Raw genomic sequence first — 18386 nt, forward strand, 5'->3', positions numbered from 1 at the left:
GAACTGCAACCCCATAGGTGGAACATTATTATGAACTAACCAGTACCCCAGAGCTCTTGACCCCAGCTGCATTTGTATCAAAAGATGGCCTAGTCGGCCATCACTGGAAAGAGAGGCCCACTGGATTTGCCAACTTTATATGCCCCAGTACAGGGGAATGCCAGGGCCAAGGGGTAGGGGTCGGTGGGTGGGGGACTGGTGTAGGGAGTGTATTGGGGACTTTTTGGATAGCATTGGAAATGTAATTGAGGAAAATACCTAATAAAAAGAAAAGAGTTATGGTTGAACTTGTTTCTGTTTATTTTTTCATATGACCCATAACTAGCATAAGTAGTTTTTCTATCATTCTCCAATGTTACGAATGTTAATGCTTTTAAATTCAGACAGTATATATTTTGTTTATTGATTCATATTTTATATACTTTATTAATTTTACTTAAACTTTTTATTTATTTATTTATTTTATGTATATGTGTACACTGTAGCTGTCATCAGACACACTAGAAGAGGGCCTTGGATTCCATTAGAGATGATTGTGAGCCACCATGTGGTTGCTGAGGATTAAAATCAGGACCTCTGGAAGAGCAGTCAGTGCTCTTAACCTCCGAGCCATCTCTTCAGCCCTTACTTAAATTTTTTCGACACATAAATATCATTTTGTCATTTTAACTAATATTTTATTTTAAATATCTGTTTAAATTTTTATATTACATTAGAAAACTCTGAATACTATTGGCTTGTTGTATTTATGTATTCAAATGTCTATCAATTCATAGCTTTCATAAATATATTGTTTCAAAACTACTCACTAATTGATAATTTTACAAATTTAAAATTCTGCTACATAAATTATATAGCAGAAAATATTTTAGTAGAATATTCTTGTAAAATATTATGTCACAACAATGCTGAGTGTCCAACATGTTACAGTTTTTTAATGAGAATATTGATCTCTGTTATTGTAGGTTGAATATACTGAAACTCACCCAGAATAGAAGGTGCAGAATTTGTTCTGAGAGAAACAATTATTCTGGATATAGGTTTGCTTTTTCCTCCCAACAATGTTCTTATTAGCAGCACAATGCATGGGCATGAGGAAAACCTTATTAATTATCAATCTCATGTAGTGTTGAGTTTCATTATGTTATCTGACAGTGAAGGTCACATGAAATTAATACATATACCAATCACTCATTCATACTACTATGTTTATTGCTATTGCCCAAACTGTGTTTACTCCAAACTCATATGGTGAATCTTTAACATCCATTCTTGAAAAGTATTCATTTGAAGATAGAAGCTATAAAGAGATATTTATTTTAAGCTCAATATAATCTGACTGTGTGTACTATATTCAAGCAATATTTTAATTCACAAATTCCTGGTAATCTTTGGAGAGAAAAGGCCATGTGAATACACAATTAGAATGTAGCCCTTTTTAAGCCAATAAGACTAATGCTATAGAAATCACATATATTGGTGTCTTCATTTTGAGCTTTTAAAATGATAAGAAAAAGAAAAGGAAAGAAAAAAAACTTATCGTTTTCATATAGGTCAACTATTAATTCCACAATAGTTTTCAGGTTTGCACCTAGAAAACTAACATGTGTGAGAATAACTATTATTTGGCTGAAGTAATTGTCTCCTTGGTGGCTTACTGCTTCTGTCAGGTAACCTAGGCCTAGTCCTGAAAGCTACTAGCCATCATAAAATCTAGGCACTCAGTGTTTTCAACCTCTGAGACTTACTTCTGAATATGCTTACCTTTCCTAGTTCTTTCTGAACTCTGACTGGCAAATTCAATTGAGATGTCTGGCTCAAACTCCTCTCTTAGCTGACAGATTCAAATCTGAATTCATTCACTGAACTGCTCAAAAGAACTCTGACAATTTGTTCTAATCCTCTATCTCCTTATTCTTTGGCTTCAGTTGCCTCTGCTGACCTGCAACTCAACTGCATGAACTCAACTCCACTGCACTGACTCTCTGAACTCAACTCAATTGCCTCAGCTGACTGAACTGAACTCAATTGCCCTTAACTCAACAGACAGAACTGACTTCAACTTAACTACACTGCCTCTTGCTGCACTCTCCTAAATAACCTCTCTTACCTGCACTGTTCTTATGAAAATGGGCATATCTTATGATGTAAACTCTTTTTCTGATTTGTACATTTATCTATCTCTCAATTAGACTTCATGCTTGGGACTAAAGGTCAGTATAAATGACACATCTACATTCCAGCCAGAGTAGACATGTTGCTGGATTAAAAATCCTGAACTTTCAATATACAATATCAGAGATGATACTCTCAGTGAATAGAGTTGTATAATTAATAATGTATTTACTAACATATTATATTTTTTCTTTATTAGTCTATGCAGTTATAGAAATGAAAAGCTACATATGTAGTTATACATGAAAATTTATTTACAGAATCATTGATTCCTGACATGTGATTTCTAGTTATTTCATTATTAATTATAAAATTTATGCTTTTAAAAAGGAACATATTATTTATTTTATTGAATTAAAATAACATTATACAATCAGTTAGGCCTGGACATTTGAAGCCCTGTGTCTCTACTAAGAAAAACAACTAAACAGTGATTTTAGAGATGCAATGACAACAAGGATGATCACTATTCATAGCTCAAGAAACCTTGTAAGTTATTTTTTAAAGTTTTCTAGAATTTATAGTTGATGAAAGAAAAAAGCCTCAAGGAAATAATGAGCCCTAAGGAAAATAAAATTCACAAAATCAGCATTTGGTTTACACTGAAATGAATCTCAGTCCAATGAAAGTCATGCTGAAAGACAAAAGAAGGGAGAATAAAGGACACACACACACACAACCCTGTGAACTATTATTAATTTCTAATAAGTGAAAAAAAGAACAAGACAGTTATAGAATGACTTGATATTCACATATATGCATTTTTCGTGTCTTTCATGGAATTTGTTTCTTGTTTGAAGGTATTTGATGATACCACATTTTTTTAATTGCACGCTTCATCTCCAGGTTTCTCAGTGTGTAGATCAGAGGGTTGAACATGGGAGCTATGATGGTGTAGAAAAGAGCAAACACTTTGTCTTCTGGGAATGTTATATTTGGTCTGATGTAAATGAAGAAAACAGGCACAAAAAACAGGACCACAATGGTTATATGAGAACTACATGTTGAAAGAGCTTTGGAACGTTTCTCTGCAGGGTAAACACTAATGGTATATGCTATCAGAAAATAAGATACCATTAAAACTACAAATGTCACCAAAGCAATTAAGCCAGAATCAACAATAACAAAGAGCCCAATTCTATGTGTATCAGTGCAAGCCAATTTCAATAAAGGATATACATCACAGAAGTAGTGATCTATCTCATTGTGATGACAAAAGGACAAACAAGCAATGAGAAGCGACTGACTGGCTGAGTGCACAAATCCCCCAGTACAACAAGCTGCAAGGATTTCATTGCATCTCCGTCTGCTCATAATGACAGTGTAGTGCAGGGGCCTGCAGATGGCAACATAACGGTCATAGGCCATTGCTGTGAGAATGAAGATTTCAATGGCACCAAGGAAATGAAGAACAAAGAGCTGTGTCATGCAGTTATTATAGGAAATAATCTTTCTTTCTGCCAGTAAATCAGTCAGGAGTTTGGGAGTCACTGTAGATGTGTAGCAAAGATCACAAAGTGATAAGTAATGGAGGAAGAAATACATGGGTTGGTCCATGAGCTGAGTGTATGTGATAGAAACCATTATGAGAACATTACCCATCCAAATAGCAATGTAGCAAAATAGAAATAATACAAAGCAGAGGACTTCAATGTTTTGATTGTCAGAAAGTCCCAAGAGAATAAACACAGTAACATTCCCCATAGTTCAGTGAAATAGAACAACATGGCAGGTCCCTGAAAAGACAGATAGATTAATGAGGGATATCAATATGGAGATTGTTGATAATTAACACTGACATCAGCTTTTGTTTGAGAGATAACCCTATTGATCTTATGTTAGTTTTCACATGAATAAAATTAAATTGAGTCATCAAATATTAAAAGACTGGCTTAGAATTATGGCTAGTTACTGAACATTGTGAATATGCAATTAAGTTCTTGTAAATGATGAGTTTGGGATCCTAACAGCCCCCAAGACTGTTAAAAATAAAAGTATAATTCAAAGCACAAGTAAAGTGTAGTCTAAAACAGTAGGTCAAATTTTGACTCATGGGATATACTATAGTTTAATTTAAATATATAAATAATAAAATAAAATTGAACACAATTTATATACATAGGTGTGTATGTGAACTGGAAAATAAGCAGTCTAAGTAACAAGTCCATAAAACTGATTTGAGTAATTGTCCAGGGGGCCGTAGGCATCATTCCGTGTTAAGAATGAGTAAGGCTCTTAGAGAGGAACTGAGTTTGGCTCTTGATACTCATGTGGGGTTGCTTACAAGCAGCTCCTGCTCTATAAATCTTATTCCAAATCAAGACACACAGGAATGCATTCAATAAAAATTACACCTTAAAAGCAATTAATAATTTTCCATATTTTCCCTTTTATTATCTGTGATTTTTGTATTATAATTTTAAGATTTTATAATTAAAGCATATTTATTTCTTAAGTTACTTCATTAAAATTGTATACTTAATTACTCATGCAACATGGTAGTTATTAAAACTAAGAATACTGGAATACAAACTCACTTGTATAATTTTGCTTTTTAAATTTTTATATAAAATACACATATATCATTTCTACCCTTCAATTTTACTCTCCAACCATGCCAAAACCCACCCCTTACTAAAACCCTGAGACCATAATATGTCTTACTACACAAGACCTGTGAAGGTATAGTAGAAATGTTAACATAGAAATGGGAAATTCACCTGTACCACACAAACAAGTATTATAGGCCACTAAGGAGTCCTGAGAGCAAAAGAAATATTCTCCTCAGGAGTGAGATCCTTAATTGGTTACCCAAAACCAAGTTGTCAGTCCTGAAATCATATACATGCAATAATACAGGTTTGCCTATATATTTATCTTTTATATAACACATATATTAAATAAAATATACATAAAATATAAATATATTTTCTATTATATATTAAATGAAGGGCTCCACTTTTAGTTTCTATTTTACTCAATTTTTGCTGCTTGTGAAAATGTATGAGGAATCTTGATATTGTTTATTTTATAGAACAAATTGTGTAAAATTGTTTTTATTGGAACATATCTGACATCCAAGTTATATATTCAAATTATGTCACTGAATGGATATTTCTGTAATACTTAATCTTTTTATTAATCAAGTTTATCTGCCACATAAGATGTGAAAATCTATGTAGAAATAATTCCACAGTAGGAGTGATTAATATATAAATCAGTAAGTGTCCAGTAACTTCATATTCAGAGATTTGTAAAATCTGAATTTGTAATTTAAATTTTAATGGTACAGAATAAATATTCCAAGAATTCAGTGAACTTGACTTCTTTGAAGAAATTGATATTTTCTTATGAAAAGATAACTTAGGTAAGAAAGGAAGAGATTCCCTAGTTAAATATTTTATCTCTAAACAAAAGTATTTTCATTAAAGGTCAAAGAGAGAATCAATCATATTTTTTTATTTTATCCATCAAGAATAAAATGACAATCCAATAGGATTTGATTCATGAAATTTGAGACACTGGGTTAGAGATTGGGAGTACTTCTAATTTCCTACTTTTCCCAGTCCTGCTGGAAAAAATAACAGAGTAAGTAATCAATGCTGATATAATAAATTTGAATTCAAATAACAGTAAAGGTATGGCCATTACTAAAATATTTTGTATATTCTAGTAATTTTTAAATTATCGTTACTTACCTACTCATTTGTTAAATTCCCTTCTAATTTCTTTGTTAAGAATTACATTATCCATGTTAACTTTCACATTAAAATGAAAACCAGTGTTAAAGAATTTATTTCTACAATATAATTTCAAGATTTATAATTACATTATAATCAAACAATTAATATCCATTGTTAACATAGTTTTTACTGAGATATAAGTAATTGCTACTTCTAGAGTCATGTTCACTCAAAGTCATTTTAGTTTATATGAGTCTAACAGCAACATTATTTTAGTGAGGTGCATAGAGGTAAATATTTCCAAAAACAAAATTAAGATTTAGTTCACATATAACATGAGTCACTGAGAAACTGAGTTGTTAAACAATACTTGATAAAAACTAAATGATCATTCTGTCTTACTGACAAAAAATTTAAAAATATATATTACTATATATGGTCTAAAATTATAATTCCAGTTCCAAATTGGTTTAAATCTCTAGCTATCTTTTTCCACAAAGCTACAGCTGAGACTTTATTCTGCTTCTTGACAAACTTTTCTTTAATTTGTTTGCTAATTCATCTTTTTCTTTCTATAAACTTCCATTGAGTGTGTAGAATTGAAAAGATGATTGGCTTCTGTACTTAAGTCAGCAAAGAATTTTAATGTGATAGCACATGAATTGTGATCTCAGTTCATTTCCTTCAACACTCAAATATAGACCAAATATTTCCTCCCCTGTGTCTTAAGTTTAAGTGTAAAAATGGAGGAGAAAAATTTTTTTTAAAAATTACCAAGTATGTCAACATGTTCAGTTTACTTTGATATACATATGAGAAGAGTTGAAGATTGAGAAATGTAAAAATTAATTGAGTCTTATGATTAAGTAAAGGAATCCACAGCAGTACCATGTAATATGTCAGAACTTTGAAATTAGAATTTTCTAGGTCTGGAGCCAAAGGTATGACATAAACTGAGAACATTCAAAGTCACATGATGAACTTACACATGCATTTTCTTTCCTCTTTCAATATTATCTTATTTTTACCACCAGAATTAACTTTTAGTGTATCAAGGCAGTCTCAAATTACTAGTATGTACAAAATTGAGTTTTTAAGTGTACATAACTAAAAGGAAGAAATATATAGACAATAAAATTGCAGCCTAGAAGTGTTCCTCAGTCCTTTATGTTCCATATATTTATGAACAAAAAACTAAGGCTCATTTTCCTGTGCAAAAAGCCATGGATTCTTCAGCTTCAGGATTCACAGCCAATTAGAGCAGGTACAGTAGACATTCTACATGAGCAGAATTGGAAACAAAAAATTGTGACATATTTTCTAATTTAGTTTTCTACTCTCTTGATTTACTTTTTAATGTGTATAATACTGACATATTTTTAATAAACGTATAACAATATTTTTGCTAAGATTGTATACTTGTTCTCCCAATCATTGCCAAATTAATTTTTAGTCAAACTTTAAACATATGAAAGTGAAATCATTAGGGCTTATTTTAGTTTTAGCATAATAAAATATGCGACCTTGGTAAGCTATTTTCCTAGAGGCATCAGTAGGTATATTCTTGCCTTGATATTCAATCCTTCTCATTTTCCTTATTCATAGGTTCCCTAAAGTAATTAATACTTTGAATGGAATAGCACTAAGTCTTAATAAACCCATTTTACCAAAGAATATATTGAGTCATTAATATCATAATGATTATCTTAAGGCCTTATATCTAAATATAGTGCTATGATATTGAAAACAATGCAAATAAAACTTCTAGATGCATGCAGAACAATAAAATTATTAGTCCTAAAAACAAAGGTACAATGGCCCCAAACATTTCTTTTTAAATCCTTATAATAGTAACCTCCATCTGCATTTGATTTTCATGAACTTACACCTTTTTAAAAGATGTGACTTACATGCTTCCAAGAAACCCTAAGAAAATTACTTATATTGCATTTTGAATCCCCGCTACCACCCAGTGCTCTGTGCAATTTTTGTCCTGTAATAGATTTCCTCTGATGGTATTAGTACTGGTAAATACACTTTTAAGTAACATTTTAATCATTAGCTAGTTTGAAATAATGAACTCTCAAATGTTAGATAAGTTAATGGAGCAACTTCATCCTGTGAAGGGGATCAAATTAATTCTGTCCAGTCTTCTCATTTTTACTGATCTCCTTCTATTCTGACCAAAAATTGATTCTTAAATATTTCTTGAATGCTTAAAATAAATCATTTCAAATATTTAATTTAGTTTAATTTTAATCATTCAATTATCTACATAATCATCAACACAGTCTACCTCAAAAAAAAAAAAAGGCAAGTAAATAAACAGGTTCTTCAATTTGATTTGTTCCTTTTTTTGCAGGAAGGGGTTGACTACAGTTAACTCTCTTTTCATGTGAGTTTGATTTTTTGTTTGTATGTTTTTCTCTTTCACTCACTCTGAGGAGTAGGGAGTGAGAAAGTAGTTCTTGCCAGAATGTATTTCATGTTTCAATTTGTTCTTCTTGGTAGGTTGTAAATAACTTTTTGCATAGTCAATACTCTCTTGATCTACTGAACAATCTAGTGATATTTCCCCTTATGTGTTTTTTTTTAACTTAAATAGGCATCATGTACCTCCTGTGCCCACCTGCATCTCTGACATGTCACATTTTAATCTCTATGGACATTTTGAATTGATCTCAAAATAAGGTTCCTCTCCAAAACAGTTGACTCTATTTAACATTTACTTACATTGCATTCTAAAGAATGGAGACAAAAAGCAGAGAATATACTCAGAGAAGATGATGGGAAGGGAAAATTTATACTAGCCTTTAATTTCACCTTTATAAGTCCATTATCTCTCTTCCTTTATATTTTTTTTTCTGGATTTCTACACTGATATTTTAATTCTTCTTTACATACTTTTCAACACTTTTAAATTTTCTTGAATATTTCTCCCTCTCCCTCTCTCTCTCTCTCTCACTCTCTCTCTCTCTCATCTAGTAGATGCTCATAGGAAAATATCTTGCATCTTTTAAAGACAACTGACACCTGTCACTCATGAAACATTCACAAAAGTAAGGGTCATGTTCTTATAGGAAGAAAGAATTTAAAATAAGTGGAATGAGTTATAGATCCAAATTAGTCAAATCATAACACCTATTTCTATTACTAAAATTACTTTATGTAAGAAACAGACAGAAAATTGCTGGATATTTTATGAATTAATATGGAGTCTAAAGTAAACATTTGTCCTTAATTCTGTATGTTGACGTTCCACTCCAGAAAAGATTGGTTTACCTGACAAATTATAAACTCACCAGAAGAATTTTCTGTAGGGCGAAGTTAGCAGAAAAGCTGAAGCTCACACCAGATGAGGGTTATAAATAATCATCCAGCCACACATGACGTTGCTAGTGATCTAGAGATCCCAGTCACTAAACAGCCTCAGGACATCAGTGACTGGATTCCCTCACAAATTCACACACACACACACAAACACACACACACATACACACGCACGCACACATACACTCACACACACATGCACCACTATGCCCATGCACATACTTTTGTTTATTCCTTAAATAATCTTTCATACCATATATCAATAATCCTTACGATTTCGGCTAAAATTAGGATAATCTAAAAACTATAATATAAAAAATACCAATATTCCTGATCATGGTGGAACATGTCTGTTGCATAGTATGTTGGAGACTGAAATAGAACGGTTGGGAGCTCAAGTCTAACCTAGGCTATAACTACCTATGTTAACACAGTGGGAAGAAGAAACATCAATATCAAAGCATGGTCATTTAAACATGGCCAATTACAGTCATTGATATAATATCAAGTATATTCCTTCCATGAACACACACTAACACCTGGTGTAGTAAAGGGCATTAAATCGAAAAAAAAAAAAAAAAAGAGTGAGAGTTATAGAATGAAGTTACCTGATGTAAACCAAATCCACTTTATTTTGTTTAAAGTCACAAAATGGGAATAGTAAAACCCAAGACCTTCTTTAAAAATGTTAAAATTGTACTAAAAAGCACCAATTTTCTCAACTACTTGGTTGAGAAATCACTGCTTGATTTTTCTTACTACGAAATACATCATGAAGACAAAAGGAATAAAGAGCCAGTAAGTCTCCAGGAAACATACAGAGGAGGAGAGTGTGTATTTAATTTATTACTTTAAATTCCAGAAATGATAAAAGTTACATTGGAGGATTTTAATAATTCAGCAGCAGAATATTGAATAAATGGTTAAAGACCTGAGATCTAAAAAGGGCATATTTCCATGATATTAAGAAGAGACATGCTTTGCTATAGAAAAAGGAATGAATATTATATATACAATTATTAATCAGGATTATTTATGAGAAATATTATACTTTCAATAAAAATAGGAAAAGAAACAAAAGAAAAAGAAATGAATAAATTAATGAATAAAAATTAAGTAAACAGGTTTCTTAGTTTGCTTAAAGTTTAAATAATTATGAATTAAGAAAAATAATAGATCCTGAGGAAGGATTTTAGGTTTTGTCTATGATTTTAATTTGTCTAGCTAACAAATTTACTTAAACTGTTTTTCAGGTGTATCTATTAATATATAAATGTACTGTAAATTTATTAAATAGAATGTAGTTATATAATGCAACAATGAAAACTACAATCTTAATTTATATTCTAGTTTTGATTATTACACACATATAAAAGCTGAAGTGGAATATCCAGTATATTTTTTGTATTGAAACCTGCAATATTCTTATGACTAAACTGAATGGAAGTACAAGTTAGGTGAGGGAGACACTGAGATATAGGGAGAGAAATTTTACAAATATACCATCCTAGAGCACAGCCCAATGTCTACACATCAGTTTGTTAGGCATCTCTGAGTAACATGAGGCATAATTCCAACACATTCAAGAGCCTCACCATTAAAATAAAAGGTCCATGGACTCTTCCATGAGAAACAAAAATGGGATAAGCAGTTTCCTTTGTGAGAGTATGAATAGAAATTAATGGTGAAATAAATGTATATAGGTCAGCGACAGCTGACCCTAGGCAATGATCAATTGAGAAATATTGATAGGTCTAAGAGTTAACAAATATGTATCTACATTGCATCGTTTGGTTAGCACCACTAATATAAACTAATCATTCTTCATAGAATCTGCCTGATTATATGATGAAGTGGTCACAGTTAGATCCTAGGTATAGCTCTCATGGAATTCTCTGAAAATAGATATAAAATGGCTATCAATCATGAAATATATATATCTCTTCATGTTGTTAGGTAAGTCAGTGACCCCCTCTAAAACTGAAGAAAACAGGTTTTGGGGGAAACAGTGAGCCTAGAAAAGCACATAAATATGTGAATGTAGAAAGTAAAATATAGAGAAGATAAGCTATAATGGAACAAGGAATTTGGGACAAATGAAGGCAATGGAATACATGTAACATAAAAACAGACAATTTTAAAAAAAGGAACCAGCTACTACTATAATTATGCTAAGGAAACAAAATAATAAAATGACTTCCAATGACATAATTACTCTCTTTGTAAATCAGTGTATCACCCAGCCCTAATCAGAGAAGCTTCCTCTTATAGCAGATGGCAATTAAAACAGAGACCCACAACTGAAGAATGTGCAGAGAATGAGAGACTTTGGAATACTCAGACTCAAAGGGAATGTGTTTATTAAACTGTTCCCCGTAAGGCTCAGCATCTGTCCTGAAAAGGAACAGAAAATTTATAAGAGCCAGAGATGGTAAATGATGCTAAGAAAAAGCACCATTCAGAAACAATAGAGCTGATACACAACTGAAGTCACAGAGAGTATGAGAGCAAGTCACCACCTATACATGTTCAATTTGGACTAAATCCCATAATGGCAAAGTGGAAGAACACACAAAATTTCCCCAACAAAGAGACTACTTCCTATTGATACCTTATGGGAAAGGGAAAATCTGTGTGAAATTTTTCCTAGAGGAGTGTCACTGAGTGTTTTAAGTATACAGCAGCATAAGCCCCATTCTTATGAGAAGTTAGCCAACACAACATGTATTCCATGGGTTTTTGTATACCTTTTGGTTTGTTTTGGTATTTTGACTTGTCTGTTTGTCCATTTCATTTTTTTGTTATTTTGGTGTTTTTTTGAGGAAGAGAGAGAAAGATGGGGGAGAACATGAATTTGGATGGGAAGAGAGGCAAGAAAGTTCTAGGAGGAGCTAGAGACAAGAAAGAATATGCTCCAAACATAGTTTTAAGAAAATTATTGAAAAACAAAACAAATCGAATCTGAACAAGGGGAGGAGGCTCACAAGAGGACTAAAGGGGGGTGTCAGAACTATGTGTATCAAAAGACTGTAATGCAGGGTTGGGGATTTAGCTCAGTGGTAGTGCACTTGCCTAGCAAGCACAAGGTTCAGTCCTCAACTCTGCAAAAACAAACAAACAAACAAACAAAAAAACCGCAATGCATAACATTAATTTATATGTTAATGAATAGGATAAACATTGTAAAATCAGGAGAAAAGAAATTCCTGATGCTATAACATTTGATCACAATAGAACAAAATCCTTTCTCATGTAAATGTATTCAGAAAATCTGGCATATGTTCCTTTTCCTGAATCATGATAACATAGAACAGCACAACTAAATAGGTTTTACCGAGAAGAAGAAAAAAATAGATATTCTTATTCAGTGTTTCTACAAGCTGAGGATATTTAAAGGGACAAGCTCAGATATTCATCCTAAACCTGTTATCATTCATAAATACATTGTATGTGCCTAAAACTATGACTGTCCACAAAGTCATTGTTTGTGCCAATAACTGAGACCACTCATAAAGCTACTGACATTTATAAGTGAGCAAGTTAGCAGCTCTCAGGTGAATTCATGATGAATATTTTGTGTCAAAATCACTCAAATTCTCTCACTTTTTTTTAATCTTTTGTAGAATGATTTGTTTCAGTGACTCATAATATGAGTGTTATTTACAAATCTGCTCACAATACAAAGTTCATTACTATAACATTCCTTCTGAAGAGAGTTTCAATCTATTACTAAATTGTGCTTGAAAAAAATGTTTATCATCATGAAATAAATCAACTAAAGGAGCTAATAACATTAAATTAATGTAGAAAATGATTGTATAATATAAAAACCATTTTTTAACCCATAACAATTTCAATGTGCATTTTCTTACTAGGTTTCAAAATAAAATATTTGGTAGTAATTATTATTAATATTCTAATTTTTGCTAATTATGAATAAGGAAAATTTGGAACAGTTGAGACACTAACTGTTCCTCTTGATGAAAAACCAGTTTAATAGTTGTACAGTGTTTTAGCATTCTATTAGTGAAGCAAATTATTTGTGTTTTTCTCCTAAAAATGTCATCTGACACCAAACCTTCTTTATGGCACTCTTCATCTCTGTATTTCTTAGAGTATATATGAGGGGGTTTAACATAGGAGCAATGATAGTATAAAACAGTGCATAGATTTTGTCTTCAGGGAAAGTGGAAGGTGGTCTAAGGTAGACAAAGATGGAAGGTCCAAAGAATAAAGTAACCACAGATATATGGGACCCACAGGTTGAAAGAGCTTTGCGTCTCCCCTCTGCTGAGTAATTCCTTAATGTGAACAGTATAATTGCGTATGAACCAAACAAGAGAACAAAGATAACAAAGGAAACCGTTCCTGAATTGGCAACCATGAGGACACCAGTGATGTAGGTATCAGTGCAAGCAACTTTCAACAAAGGGAAAACGTCACAGTAGTAGTGATCTAATTCATTGGGTCCACAGAAGGGCAAACAGAATAGCATTATAACCTGGGGAAAGGAGTGGGCAACACCACCAACACAGGAAACCAACATAAAAACATGGCATCTGTTTCTGCTCATGATGACCATGTAGTGGAGAGGCTTGCAGATGGCCACACAGCGGTCAAAGGCCATGGCTGTCAGAATTAAGATTTCAATCATTCCAAAGAAGTGCATGGCAAAGACCTGTAGCATGCAGTTTGTATAAGAGATGGTTTTTCTTTCTGCAAGCAGATCCCCAATCAATTTGGGTGTCACACAGGAGGTATAGCAAATGTCCATAGAAGCTAAATGACTGAGGAAATAGTACATAGGTTGGTCAAACAGAGAACTGCATCTAATTGAGAAAAGGATCAACAGATTCCAAGACAAGATGGTAAAGTAGCAGAGTAAGAAGAACATGAAGCAAAATACTTCAATGTTCTGCTTAGAAGATAGCCCCATAAGAAGAAATTCTGATATGTTCCTCTGACATTCCATTTATTATAATCTATACAAGGAAAATTGAGTATCTATGGAAAAAAAGATTGAGATAAATTATTTTCAATGAATTTACAACTACGTAAGTATTATAAACAAGTATTGGAAACTATTGTTAAATATTCCAGTTGATAATTTATAAGTCAGTATAAATTCCTTGGTATTTGAAAAATAGATTTTTTTGTTTCAAATAGTTACTTATTTATTATCCCTAATAATCTACCTTAAGAGTAATATCAAGAAAAACTTTATCTGTTAAAATATAAATTATCATTACAATTTTGCAATAAAAAGTAAATGTGCTTCTTTTCTGTGCAAAATTTTGAAAGAGGAAAATAATATAATATAATGTGGAGAATATATCTTATTTATGCTTTCATTTGCACATTTTATTCAAAACAGTTATGTATCTTAGGAGGATTTTTTGTCTCTCTGACATAAAATCGTGTTGCAAACTCAATATTTTCTATGGGAAAATATTTGTGACTTTTAAAATTTTTAAAATGAGACTTATATGACTGATGAGAAGTATTCCATCAAATATGATAGTTGAAAGTTAAATGAGAATCACTTATTAAAATTAATAAAATAGAATATGTGTGTTATGTTCTGAAGATAATTAAGAAGGTAAAAATATAGCAATTTTTTATCGTGGAGATTATGAAAAGAAAGAAAAATCATTTGCATTACTCATCTATATATTAGTATAAAAGATTATCTTTAGGCAAATATAGATTCATTAACTGTGTACTAACACATCAGGAACAATTTCCTATAATTTACAGATAATTTGAAGTCTGCAAGTGTAAGTACAGCCAACAAATTTGAAGAAAGTATATAATCTTAATATATGCTTTGTAGTTAAAATATTAGTTTGTATTTGTTTCAGAACTTATCTGTATATTTACATATATTATGCTCTATTCTGAAGCTACACTCTCAAGTTCTATTATCAAACTATTAGACCAGGAGATAGGCAAGAACCAAATACTTACCCTCTGTCTCTGTTAGCAAAAGTTAAATGATAGCTAGAAAGAATTTCTACATGAAACTGAATCCTAATTTAGGAACCATACCTCTATGCAAATCTTACCTTTCATTGCAAACCATGTTTAGGGTATTAAGCTTTACATTCCATATTTAATAATTTCAAATAAAAGTGACCTCTTTAACTACTTGAGGCTTTAAATAGAGACATAAAACTTTAGAAGTAATTATGTATTATAATGACTCAAAATTTTACTTTTAGAATGTTTAATTATAATAACAATTCTTAAAGGTCCCATGATTTGAAAATAACTCACATTTAATTAGTGAAATATCAGAATTTAACCTAAGATAGTGTACAATAAATAGCACCATCACAAACCATATTAAATGTCACATTTCTTTAAGTAAATTAGATCAGATTTATATTTGAAATTTATGCTTTATTTCTGGAGAAAATTTGTTGCAAAAGGAGAGTCAAATACAAAAATCTAGTAATTAAAGAAACTTACAAATAAAAACAGGCTCAAACCTCATTGGTTCAAATTTTGATAACACTTGAATTAACAACTTAAAAATAACAAGCTGACATTGAATACCTACAAGAGAGCAGTATGAACATTATCTGCACATGACTTTTGGATGATTTTCTGATTAGTGTCTAATACTCCTCATCACACAACTACTCTTCTTGGTAGCTCATGTTGCTGATTTTTCTTACCATGAACACCTGAAATGAAACAGAAGACTATAAATCAGACCTGACAAATTTAACAGATCAAAACATTTCCAAGATTACATTTCTCTTTTCCATGTGGAAAACCCCAATACTATATAAAAATAGTAAGATTCAAAAATCTATGAACTTACATTGCTATATTCTTTCAGTAGATAAGTTGTCCTTCATCTTGAAAGCTAATCATTCTTTATGCTTAGTCTACCAAAGTTTGATGATGGCATTTCCAAAGTACCATTTGTAGATATATTCAAAACTAAATATTCACAGATTCATAGTAAATTCTAAAAACACAAGAGCCAAGTACAAACAAAAGAAATCGTAACATCTTTACATTTGAATGTATGACTACCTCTTCCCTTAAAAGCTTCCTGTAAGTGATGTTTACTGCACAGAATTATCAGTTGTCAGCATTTGCACTCTTTACTCTCAAGCCTCTTATGAATACTTAAGCTACAATTCACTAGTCTTTATGTAGTAGCAACACTCTAAGCACAATGTCTCCAGAGGGCAATATTATTGTTGAGATCCAGAGAGCCTCAGGACTTCTAAGAAATCTCCTCTGAAGAACGAGAAGAACACTTGAGTATCTTTAAAGGAACTTTTTTTTTTTTAGGGGTAGGGTCTTGATTCTGGAGAGGAGATATAAATGTAATTGTGTGTGTGTGTGTGTGTGTGTGTGTGTATGTGTTTGTGTGTCTGTATGAGAGAGGTGGGGGACAGAGACAGAGTCTGATACAGAGACTTAGAGAATCTTCAGATTATTGGCAAAGAAGAACATGAAAGGAAACAGAGATAATCTCTTATGAGTTCTGTGATTTGCATCTGAATATTTTTGGTCAACTGTCACAGAACAGTAATGAAATTTTCTACCTTCCTTCACTAGGTATTTAGTGTTGGGATTTGCAAAGGAACAGAGAAATAAATATTAAAGCTCACATTCATTTCTACACACACTGATAATTTCGTCTAGCCAAATTAATCTTTGAAATGTAGCAGATGATGAAAGAAGTCAATAAAATTGTATGTATGTGTGTGTATGTATCTTTTTTTGTGTTTGTGTCTCTATATTTGTGATTGTTACAGTTCCTGTATGAGGTGTTCACAATAGGCTCACTACTGAAGATGTGGCCATAATTTGATGGTACTATTTGGACATTATGGATTTCTTATCTTTGCAGCCTTTTGTCTTGTGTTTTTTTGCTTTTTCTAAATTAAAAATCTTATTTATTTAGAAACAATGATACATTTTAGAATTATGACACACAACTACAGGGAGCATGTTTCTCAGTGTTTTCAGACTCCTGGCTTGGAATATTTTGAGAGTTGTGAAGAATAATTCAATATTCCTAGGAATTTTTTATTATAAATATTATATAAATGACATTAATTACATTTATATTATATTATATATATAAATATTATATAAATGACTTAATTACATTTCAAATAGTATCCCCCTTCCTGGTTTCCCCTCCACAAACCCGCTATCCCATTCACCCTCCTCTCTGCTTCTAAGAAGGTTCTCCATCACCTACCCACCTCACCACCCTAGTATTCACCTACTCTGGGGAATTAAGTCTCCACAGGACCAAGGGTCTACCCTCCAATTGAATCATGAAAAGGCAATCCTCTGTTACATATGCAGCTAGAGTCAAGGATCCCTCCATGTATACTCTGGTTGGTGGTTTAGTCCCTGGGAGCTCTGGGGATTAAGGTTTTTTGGTATTGTTGTTCTTCCTATAGAGTTGAGAACCTCTTCAGCTCCTTCAGTCTTTTCTCTAAGTACACCCAATGCTCAGTCCAATGGTTGGCTGTGAGCATCCACCTCTGTATTTGTCAGGCTCTGGCAGAGCCTCTCAGGAGACAGTTATATCAGGATATCAGGCTCCTGACAACATGCACTTCTTAGGATCCACAAAAGTGTCTGCATTTGGAGAATGAATATGGGATGGACTCACTAGGTGGTGGCAGTCTCTGGATGGCCTTTACTTCAGTCTCTGTTCCATACTTTGTCTCTGTATTTACTCCCGTATTTTGTTACCCCTTCTAAGGAGGACCGAAGCACCCACACTTTGTTCTTCCTTCTAAGAAGATCTTCATATGGTCTGTTAATTGTATCTTGGGTATTCTGAGCTTTTGGGCTAATATGCACTTATCAGTGAGTGTTCTTTTGGGACTATGTTACCTCTCTCAAGATAGCATTTTCTAGTTCCATTGAAAGAACCTAGTGGGGAAAACCCCACTCAACTCCAGATTCGGTGTGCACCCAAGAATTACGCACAGAACACAACACCTTGATGTAACAACATGAGGTAGTTTAATGGCTGAGCTCCAGGTCAAAATGTATTTCACACAGGAGACAGTGGATTGGACCACGAAGCTTGTAAGCTAGGGATTTTTATAGAAAAGGAGTGGGGCTGGGGGAGGAATTGGCGCAGTTTCACATGATTGGTCCATTTAAACATCAGCAGCCTGTTAACATTTAACTTAGGTCAGAAGG

General features: G+C 32.5%; 2 protein-coding genes across 2 annotated transcripts; both read right to left on the reverse strand.

The window, feature by feature from the left end:
• Nucleotides 1-2854: 2854 nt before the first annotated feature.
• Nucleotides 2855-3906, reverse strand: LOC110290137 (olfactory receptor 4P4-like). Its single transcript, XM_021156620.1, has one exon. It carries the CDS (start codon nt 3877-3879, stop codon nt 2950-2952), a length of 930 nt encoding a protein of 309 aa, XP_021012279.1. The 5' UTR covers nt 3880-3906; the 3' UTR covers nt 2855-2949.
• A 9318-nt stretch (nt 3907-13224) lies between these two features.
• On the reverse strand, nt 13225-14160 carry LOC110306550 (olfactory receptor 4P4-like). The gene has a single exon (XM_021178646.1). The coding sequence runs from the start codon at nt 14158-14160 to the stop codon at nt 13225-13227; it is 936 nt and encodes a 311-aa protein (XP_021034305.1).
• Between the last annotated feature and the right edge of the window lie 4226 nt (nt 14161-18386).

This window comes from Mus caroli, chromosome 2, assembly GCF_900094665.2.
Source record: "Mus caroli chromosome 2, CAROLI_EIJ_v1.1, whole genome shotgun sequence".
Classification (NCBI taxonomy): domain Eukaryota; kingdom Metazoa; phylum Chordata; class Mammalia; order Rodentia; family Muridae; genus Mus; species Mus caroli.